General features: G+C 35.9%; 1 protein-coding gene across 1 annotated transcript; it reads right to left on the bottom strand.

Annotated features, from left to right (window-relative positions):
• Positions 1–2408: 2408 nt before the first annotated feature.
• On the bottom strand, positions 2409–3656 carry LOC128218447 (uncharacterized). The gene is made up of 2 exons (XM_052926114.1): positions 3306–3656; positions 2409–3139 (listed from the first exon to the last, which is right to left on the bottom strand). The coding sequence occupies exons 1-2, from the start codon at positions 3586–3588 to the stop codon at positions 2796–2798; spliced, it is 627 nt and encodes a 208-aa protein (XP_052782074.1). The 5' UTR covers positions 3589–3656; the 3' UTR covers positions 2409–2795.
• Between the last annotated feature and the right edge of the window lie 7515 nt (positions 3657–11171).

Raw genomic sequence — 11171 nt, 5'->3', positions numbered from 1 at the left:
TAAAACTTACAAGGGCAATAATAGTTTGTGTTCACTAATTACTGAAAAATAGAGAAAAGTGCGGAAAAATACTATTGACAAATTACGTTCATTTTTAAAAGAGTATAAAACGTTTAATTTAATTCCATAACGCGAAACGTGTAAGGCTACAACTTGATTGGTATTCCAAACTTTCTAGTATCACCATCTAATGCCGAGCGCCATGCGAGAGAGAGGCTGGTACCATTTTTAAATTGACACTCATATTAAATCAAAGTCAATGCATACACAAAAGTCATGTATAGCACACACAAATTTCTAGTGATAAACCTTTAACTACTAACTTAATAATGCATTTATGAAAAATATTAATTATTGATAACAAGATTGCAACCGTGTATTGAATAGCTGTTAACGCCAAAAATATTAAATGATTGGTGAGTGCTAAAAGATTTACTGTGATCTACTATCGTCTCATAATGTAGAAATATCGAGTTCTTTGCACCTTTCTTTCAAACTACACTCGGTTTCTTTCATAAGAACCATTGTTTTTGACATTTAGTCATCCTTTTAGATATATTAAAACAATTTCATTGATTTTGATAAATCATTTGGGAGTAAGAGTGCATCTTCAACACACCGTACGATTTATTTGTTAAAGCGTTTAACAAGAACTACATGCACATGAGCGAACGTTTTCAGTATTTTTAATAATGATCACTAAAACAGTAAACCGACAGAAGACAGCAAAATCTTCCCCATTAAATGTTCAGTAAAGCAAAAAAAATATAACATAGTTTTGGTATTGGCACATATGTCTCTGAGTCTCTCCTTGCCAGCGCACATGTGCGGATCGCTGAATTACCACTAAATACAAAGAGCTAATGATTAATTGAAACTCGTTAGAAGGTATTTTAATAGTTAAATCAGAATCTGTCCTGAAATACTGTAACCATATATTTTGTTGAAGAGTGTACAATTTTAAAATACACATACAAACATCTATACTGAACGTGACTATGACTCAATCATTAATAGTAGGTTGGAACCCATACGAGAAGTTGCAGTTGACACGTTACGTATTATATCATATAAAGGGATATTTTAACAAACGGTTTCGTCGTGGTTTTGTAGATGCAATTTCGTACATCTTGCACAAGCCTAGACAGTACATATATTAGACAGTGTACAGTACATGTTTTCAAACGAAAATTAGTCTAAGGGAGGTAACCTTCTTTCAAAGTTCGGCTGGTCAGTTGATAATAATTTCCCTTCGCGCTGTGTTCAACATGGCAGTCATGTATTCACTTTTTTAAATCTTTTAATTTTACTCAACATTTCAAACCAAAGGGTTAGTATTTTTTTTTTGCAAAGTGCTGGACTGTTCATTATTCCATTCAGCTGCATTTATTTAGCTTTGTCTTGTATTTTCACGACATGCGTTTATTTTGTTGCATTTCCATGATCAGGGGGTCCAACGTGTTTTGTGTTTTCCGAATTGTAAGTTAGGGACATGTGTGATGCGAAATGAAATTGTGTTTGAGGATATTTTCACCTGGGACCCCTGCATGATATTCTGTTAGGCTTTATATACTGATGTTAGAGTTTGGATTTGTTTGGTTACAGGGTTGGAAAAAGTTTCAGATTTTACCTTGACAGAACAATGGCGTTATACCTGTTCAATTTCCGAGTTTAATTGTTCCCATGGCCCATAATTGCGCTTATGAAATACAAAGTAACAAAACACAAGTGCATGGCATACACAAAAGTAGGATGAAAATGTAGACTTGGATGTGTTGACGACATACCAGGATAACAAGTGGGGTTACGACATACCTGGATTACAACTGGGGTTACGACATACAATACCACGCTGTAAATAGTCATGCCAATAAATCTGTCGGTAGAAATGTGTCAACAGTAACAAAAGTGAGATCATGTTTATTGTAGGAGGGAGAGTGAAAAATGTGTTGTATATACACATGTATATAAGTAAAGGCTTATTTGCTGGTCACGACCAACCTTACAATTTAAATTGGAGGACATAAGGCCAAAGCGTTTTCTAGTTAGCAGTCGGACAAGGTTTTGCCTAACGACCGCCTTAGCCACAGGATGGAGCGGGGTGGGAGCATATTTATATGTTGGTTTGCACAATGTTATAATCAAAAGAATTGATACAAGATTAAGCCTTATATTCAGTGGTCAATAGCTGAGTACGTACCAGTTGGTCAAGAAGATATCATACAAGGTTCATAAGGTTACATGGTGGTTTAAGTCAGGTTTTAAAAAGAGCAGGGTGCTAAGGTTAGAAAGGGCATAGTGTTTATATGCTTTTTTTCAGATAAGTGCTGCTCTTTAAAAATGAGAAATGAAGTTGACCGCACTGGTAATGTTACAAGGTTTTTCCATTCTTGACAAGAAAAACACTATGTGTATTTACATTTTAATGAAAAATGTTCGTCGAATCAATGACCATCATCTGAATTTCACCAAAGTCGAAACGTTGAAAAGTTTACGATTAAAACCAACGTTATAGTTTGATTTGAACAATCGTTCTGATGCTATGTGAAACGTTAGGCCTTCGGTCGGATTTTCAAATTTTCTGTTGTTGGCAAAATCATGAATTTCAAAACACACCGACACTTTCTTTCCCTCTTCATACCCTTATATCGCCATTTTATGAATAATTGTTGATAATCAGTGATAATTTATCAATTGTATTGTAATTTTCACGTAACCTGGACAAGATTGCCCCGCACATACTATGTTTTCCTCAATATATCGAAAAGCATTGTTTTATTTCACATCAGTACCATCTATATCACAAAAGCGTTATATCCCTTCGTCATCTTCATGTTTTTGTTACATTTAACCACACGTTTTGACAATACACTATATTTGAACTCTAAGGGCAATTTTTCAAAATGCTCCGTGTTGAGAAGATCTTCAAATTTGCAATCCACCAAACAGCGCTCGCCTTCTTGCAATAGCTCTTCGTAATCATACTTTACAGCCACTGATAGAACATCAATAATTTTATTTGCTGGGCATTTAACTGTACCTTTCAATAAATCGTCTTTTATTATTCTTCTGCACACTTTTATCATGGACTCATGCTGGTACTTTTCTGCGATTTCCATCACAGCGATGACATTTTGAACTGGAATGAAAATGTGTGCGATGAATTTATGTACACAATTGTTTGATTCCTTATTCCCTCAAATTTCTGAATACACACCAAAAAAGGATGCAAAAGAAACACTAACGTATTAATGCAATTTAGCGTTTTACTAACTAATGCAACATTCATAAAACATATTTAGTACCTGTTGGATGTTCAGCTAGCATCGGATCACACACGTTTAAGAACTGTCTAAAATCATCCCATTTTATGTCCTCAATGTCCACGTTCTTATCCTTCTTTTCTTTAAAATCGTGTTCAAACATGGCCTTAAACGCAGGTGAACATCTTGATAAAATACACATGGAGAAGAACAATCGTTTGTTGTCTTCATTGGGAAATGTAAATTTGACTTCATCGTCTTCAGTAAACTCTCCCATTTGCTCATACAAAGGTGTTGCTTTCTTGGATAGGTTTCCGTCAGCCATAACTGTTTTTGAGTATGATCCGTCGGAGACTCGCGATACACTGAATCTTATATTTATTACCCAGACATATAAATATAAAATCCTCATGTATCCTAACATATTTATCTTCCGGGTAGCAAATGGTTTACAATATCTCAATTTAAACAAATACATGCTCTAGTATTTGAAAACGAATTGAGTACAATACCGACAAGTATTTAAACCGACGCCTGTATTCTTACAAAAGTATTGGTTATAACTTAAATTAAATCTTTAAAGTATCTATATAGTAAGCAAAGAAATCGAAATCAAAACGTTCAAAGTTCATTTCGAAGGTCAATGTAATTTTCATTTCATTTTTTTAAAGTTTCTTTTGAAGTAGACTATTTCGAAATATCTACGAAAGTGATTACTGTGATCGCACAATATTTGTTCCGTGAGCACAAAAGCGATAGTGTCCCGCTTAACTTCGAGGTAAAATGGACCTATTTAAGTAAATAATAGTAGTAGTAGACGTACTTTTACAGTGCTTAATATTCATTTTTCTTAAAATGCTAAACGGCCTATATCGAGTGACTCCTGTATGACAAGTGGGTTAACGACTAAACCGGTAACGAGTTAGGTTATAACATACCTGTATGACTAGTGGGTTGACGAATTAACCGGATGACGAGTTAAAGTTAAGGCCTACCTGTATGACAAGTGGGTTAACGACTTAACCGGATGACGAGTTAGGTTACGGCCTACCTGTATGACTAGTGGGTTAACGACTTAACCGGATGACGAGTTAGGTTATGAAATACCTGCATAACTATTGGGTTGATGACTTAACCAGATGACGAGTTAAGGTTAAGACCTACCTGTTTGATAAGTGGGTTAACGACTTAACCGGATGACGAGTTAGGTTACGACCTACCTGTATGACGACTAGTGGGTTGACGACTTAACCGGATGACGAGTTAGGTTATGACATACCTGTATGACTAGTGGGTTGACGAATTAACCGGATGACGCGTTAAGGTTTATACCTATCTGTATGACAAGTGGGTTAACGACTTAACCGTATGACGAGTTAGGTTACGACCTACCTGTATTACTAGTGGGTTTACGACTTAACCGGATGACGAGTTAAGGTTACGACCTACCTGTATGATTAGTGGGTTGACGACTTAACCGGAAGACGAGTTTAGGTTAAGACCTACCTATATGACAAGTGGGTTGACGACTTTCCCGGATGATGAGTTAGGTTACGACCTGCCTGTATGACTAGTGGGTTAACGACTTACCCGGATGATGAGTTAGGTTACGACCTATCGGTATGACTAGTTTGTAACGACATACCTTGGCGACGAGTTGGGATACGACATACCCGGATAACAAGTAAGGAAACGACCTACCTGCATGACGAGTGGGTTGACGACTTACCCGGATTACGAGTTGGGTTACGATATAACTGGGTGACATGTGGGGTAACGACATATAATTACCTTTCTTGACCATCTGGTTATACAAGGCAAGTTCCCTTGTAAGGAATTGCATAGCTTTCTCAGCGACTGGATTTTTGCTGACGACCTTTAAGCGTCCAATTTTAAGAACAATGTTAAGTCTTTAAAAAGTGTAATATGAATGTTAAGCCGCAAATTCAGGTCAACACGTATAAGTGCATATGTTGTCCATCTAACATGTGAAGTTATGACCATTTACAAGCCAGTACTTCCATTATAGTGTCATTGTTGATGCAAGCTTTTGTATAAGAAGTCACAGTTTCACGCAAAAACATGCATTGTCTGACAATAGCTCTCAAGATATCTGCTGCAGATGTCGTACAAATATACTCAGGGGATTCGTACTTGTATGATCTTGGACGGGAACAGGAACGTTCAGTAATGAGGCGCACAAGAGACACTAGGTGGCTTTTCTATCAATTGCAGAAGATATATAAAGGGCATTAAATGTATTTTTCATAACTGAATCAGGTTGGTGTTTGGTCGGATTGTTTAATTTGACGTATAGAGCTTTTACCAGACCATTCAATACCGACCTTGGTACAACAATCAACTCAGCAGATAAATGACCAGTACGTCTCAATAATAACAATTTGTATCCAATGTAGGAGTTTGTCTCCGTGTGTTTTCCAATCATTTGATAGATCTTTTCCTTAGGTTTTTCAGTTGCTCATTCATATTGACACATTTTTCAATATCATCACTGACATCATTTTCCAGATCACCAATGGTGTTGTCTAGTTGTTCTATTGTTGCCTTCTCAAACTGGTCTTTGCAGGTCATCATACCAACGTCGTAGATAAAAACCCTTTGACTGACTTTGTAACCATGATAATCTAGTGGCAAATGAAGACGAACAGATCGGGTCAGTGCGTCTACTTTCAACGAGCGAACTACAAACTTCTCAGTGTGGCAAATAAAAGGTAGGTAAAACTTTGACAGATGGGCTTTTTTACAATCTGGTGCATTTCGGCTAGCAAAGTATGAATGGATATTTGTAAATCCCCAAAGTTGTCTTACATAGATCTGATAGCCACTGACTAGAGATAGGTTACCAGCGATCTTGATGAAAATCACCTCTTCACAACATTTTCACAGCCTGATCACATGGAAATATGTCCATAGACACATGCTTGCTAAACAGATTGTATAAGGTAAGGACTAAAGTGTTGATTCCTGTAACAATACTCAAAGCCTCTATCTCACATGACAGCCACAAAACCTTTCCGTCACTTTGTACTGAAGAAACCTGCCAAGAGAAGTCTATAGATGCTCATTACAGCCCGCGTTGTGAACGACTTCGATAGTTTGTTGTTCTTTCGTAAAAAAGGGACACAATTAGGCAATTATTGATGTCACTGTTATTGACCTGTTATTCGTGTGCGTATTGTTCATCTCTAGGTTCAAGTGTACCATGTTTCGTATGAACATCTTTACTGGTTTTGGTAAAGGTCAGTGTTTTGAGTGTTTCGAAAAGTGGCATAACTCGACAATTAATGGTCAGAGTTAAGGATTTTACATATACATGTATGTGCATATTTCCTCTGACAACACGTGTACATAGTTTTATATGAGTATCTTGAACCGTTTTTGATCTATCGTCAATGCTAAGGTTGTTGTAGAACGACAAAGCCGAGAACACCGCCAAGGCTAGATAAAAGTATCACATTGGCATAGGCAGTAAAAATACGAGATTCGGAACACTAACAATTATTGGGTCTGCAGAATGAAAACATCCAGTCCATATGTCAATGGAGTACATGACACCTTACTTGTGGCATCAATTCGATAAGTTTCAGGACAATATGGGACAAACAGGGTTAAAACGCAAGGTATATTTTATTCAAACAAACAATACTATATTAATTCACATGTACAAAACTATAGTAGATGCAATGACCATCCTTTGAATATCATCAAAGCCGAACATTTGAAAAGTGTTTGCTTAAACATTATTAAACGCTTTGAACAATCGTTATAATACAACCAGATTGTTCAGGTTTGTGAACAGTTATCTCCCTCTTTCAATAGCCCATAGGTTCTTTTACCACTGATAAAACATCAATCATTAAGGGTCTAGTATGTGTTCAGTGAAATTACAAAAACATGGAGATGTCATCAATAAACGTAAAGTCGTTCGTTTACACCTAAACCATTATACATATGTATAGTTGCGTACATTTTCCATATTAAATTTTAACACACGTTTTGACAGAACTCGATATTTCAAGTCAACACCAACATGAGATATGATGCAATACAAACCGTTGATTTATTTTATTTTTAATTGCATCCTTCAATTTCGATATATTGTATTTTTTAAGCCATTGTTTTTCTCGTCTTACATGTTATTTTTTTAAAAATATTGATTGTTTTGTCTCGGTATAAAGTACTACAAATGCAGTTCAAAACAAAACAATATGTAAAATAACAACATTAAAATACTGATTTAAATATCGATTAGTACAGCACATCTACGTGGCCACTTTAAATCCATCAATTAATATTAATCCCATTGGACATATATAATTAAAAGCAGTGTTCACAAAGTATATGGTATAGCCATCCCGATTCAAGACAAAATCTTGATAAACGCGAGGAAAATAGAGGTTGAATAAAAGAAAGCGTTCTTAATGCGTTAAATTCTGTTTCATGCGGTAAAAGCGTTTCTAACGTATGCTTTGAGGTTTTTGGATACACTCCGGCACAAAGAGGTTTTTTAATTGCTACGGAATACACACAATTGCGTTTAGTAAAAGGCATAGGTCCACAGTCACCTTGAAAGAACAAATTGGGTTACGATATACCTGGATGGATAGTGGGCGTACCGACATACCTGTATGACGAGTTAGGTATCGATATGCCTAGATGACTAGTGGGTTGACGACTTACCCGAATGACGACCTACGATACGACATACCTCGATGACAAGTTGGATAGCGACATATCCACAGGACGAGAAGGGTTATAAAATACCTTAATAACAAGTGGGTTGAAGACTTACCCGGTTGACAAGTTAGGTTAAGACAAACTAGGATGATAAGTGGGGTAACGGCATACCCGGATGACGAGTTAGGTAGCTACAGAAGTGGGCGACCAGTGGGGTAACGACATACCCGGTTGACGAGTTAGGTAACGACTTACCTGGATGACAAGTGGGGTAACGACTTACCTGGATGACAAGTTGGGTTACGATATACCCGCTAAACGAGTTAGGTAACGACTTACCTGGATGCCAAGTTAGGTAACGATATACCCGCAAAAGGAGTTAGGTATAGACTTACCTGGATGACTAGTTTGGTCACGACATACCTGGATGACTAGTTGGGTTACGATATACCCGCAAAACGAGATATTTAAAGACTCACCTGAATTACTAGTGGGATGACGTTTTACCCGTATGACGGGTTGAGTTGCGACAAACTTGGATGACTATAGGGGTAAGGACATACTCGTATGACGAGATGGGATTTGGCATACCTGGGTGAATAGTGGGTTGGTGACTTACCCGTATGACAAGTTGGGATACGACATACCTGGATGACTATTGGGTTGACGACTTACCCGGATGACGAGTTGGGTAACAACTGTATGTAACTGGGTGATATGTGGGGATACGACATGTCATGGTAACGCGTGGGAAGACTGCATACATGAATTACGTAACACCCAACAAGTCGATCGCACGTTTCATGCACATGCAAGTAGAGTTTTGAAACCTTTCTTGGCCATCTAGTTATACGAAACAAGTTAGGGAACTTAAAGTTATTGTAAAGTTTAATCAGCAACTTGAATTTTTGTTGACGATCTTCTCAAGATATCTGTTTCGTATGAATATCTTAACCGGTTTTGTAAAGGTAAAAGTGTTTGAATGATTCTGGTAGAAAAACGGACATAACTCGACAATTGATAGTCACGGGCCTTGCACATATGGGTGCATATTTGCTCTCGCAACACGTGTACTTAGTTGTTTATGAGTATTCTTAACCGTTTTGGATATATTGCCAAGGATATAGTTGTAGTACTGCAACACCGACAGCAACACCAATGCTATAACACCTGAATCACATTTTGATCTGGAATGAAAAAATATAGCTTCTAGCTATTTGTTTTCATATTTGATTGATTCCTTATTCCTTCAAATTTCTGAATAAAACAAAAAGATGCAAAAATGACATACACACATAACAAATACCGTACATTACAACTTAGCGTTTAACTTTGTAACTATATACTTTAAACATATTTACCTGTTGGATGTTCAACAAGCATTGGATCACACACGTTTAAGAACTGCTTAAAATCATCCATTTATATGTCCTCAACATCCACGTTCTTATCCATCTTTTCCTTGAAATCATCTTTAAACATGGCCTTAAACACGGGTGAACATCTTGATAAAATGCACATGGAGAAGAACAACTGTTTGTTGTCTTCTCTGGGAAATGTAAATGTCACTTCATCGTGTGCCGCAAACTCTCCCGAATATTCATTTACAAGTTTCGCTTTCTTCGATGGATTTCCGTCAGCCATAATTGTTTATGAATATGCGGTAACAACTTTTCCTAAACAGTTATGTCTTAATACAAAACAAGGGAATGAACTCTCTTGTAAAGTGTATATAAGGGAAGTAATTAATGTTTACTATGATATGATTCCAATAAATATATTTATTCACCAAAGTTTGTGTTTTGTGAAATGCATTTATACACATCTCCGATAATAAGTATTTTCAAATGTATAATGATAACTGTGATATACTATTGCTTATGCCAGAATTATTAACACTAATCATATTGATACTTGTTATTATGTGTCAAACTGCATTTATGTTTATACAACTATAGGCAAGTGATAATTATTTTCTACGCTAATGTCAAAGAAATGAGATGTAATGAGATCATAACTTTTAATTCCGTCCGGTAAACTACATATCATGTGTTTTTGTCTACATACATTATCCATAAAGGAGTTTAATGACAGTTTGTCTTTGTTTATGGTAATATGGCTTATCAGTTGATAAAATAGTATAATATATATCATGTTTTGTTTATGTGCATATAAATGTTTGAAAATATGTTTGTGCGTATATATGCATGTATCTGTTCGTATGCAGTGTGTGTGTATACATTCTTGTATATGTGTGTGTGTGTCTGTGTATCATAGGTTCAATATGTTTCAAATATTTGTTGCCTGCTTATCTATCATTTAACTCCTTTATAGTACAGTTTAAAAAGGGATTCCGAATCAGGGGTAGTTCCGAATCAGTCGTTTAAATTTACCTGAAATATCTGAGAATGACCTGCATATGAAGATTTTTCTTACATATATATTGTGTTTGACGCTTTGTTATTGCTTACAACAATTTTAGAACGTGTACACATCAAAACTACCTTTGTGTACATGTTTACAAATATCGCACATGGAACAATTTTACTGACGCACCGGTAATGAAAATGCGCTTTTGATGAAACAACATCAAACAAATAGGTAAATAAGTGGTAAATACTTGTTATTTTGGGTTTTAACATAAGATGGATATTTACTTTAACAGATGCTATCACCCCACAAAATTATATTGAGAATAAATATTGACTTTACATTGAAAATGAAAGTGGGTTATTGCGGGAATTCCGGGTCACATGTTGGGGGCTGTCTCAAAGTCATTGTGCATTGTATATTGTACAGTAAATAACGTTCTGGTAAACAATTCTGCATTCTTGTGTAAAAATATTTGTTGAAAACTCAACTTTCTACATAAAATCACTTTTTAGTTGCAAGTAAAATTCATAGTGAGTGGTTTAAAGCTTCACTCTCACATGTATACCATTTTTACAACTTTTATTTTTTTTTATCTCAGAAAGAGCAAATGTTTGCATAAATATCTGCAAACCAATGATATAAGATTGCTGACAAAAAATCAGATTGTAGACTGTTATATTTCCGTTCGAAAATTTATGTTTTATGGCTTAAACCCTTACTTAATACGGTTAACGGTTTAAGAAAAATGCATAAAACATCATTTTTTAACTTAAATATAAAAATCTGTGATCTGATTTTTTGTCAGCAGTCTTATATCACTAATTTCCAGGGTTTTTC

This window comes from Mya arenaria, chromosome 14, assembly GCF_026914265.1.
Source record: "Mya arenaria isolate MELC-2E11 chromosome 14, ASM2691426v1".
NCBI lineage: Eukaryota > Metazoa > Mollusca > Bivalvia > Myida > Myidae > Mya > Mya arenaria.
Note: the sequence above shows the minus strand (reverse complement) of the source record. Positions and strands in the feature narration are given on the sequence as shown.

Coding starts and splice junctions, on each gene's coding strand:
- LOC128218447 (XM_052926114.1), bottom strand. CDS start 3,588: ATGGCTGACGGAAACCTATCCAAGAAAGCAACACCTTTGTATGAGCAA. Junction 3,140..3,305: donor GCTAGCTGAACATCCAACAG/GTACTAAATATG, acceptor TTTTCATTCCAG/TTCAAAATGTCATCGCTGTG.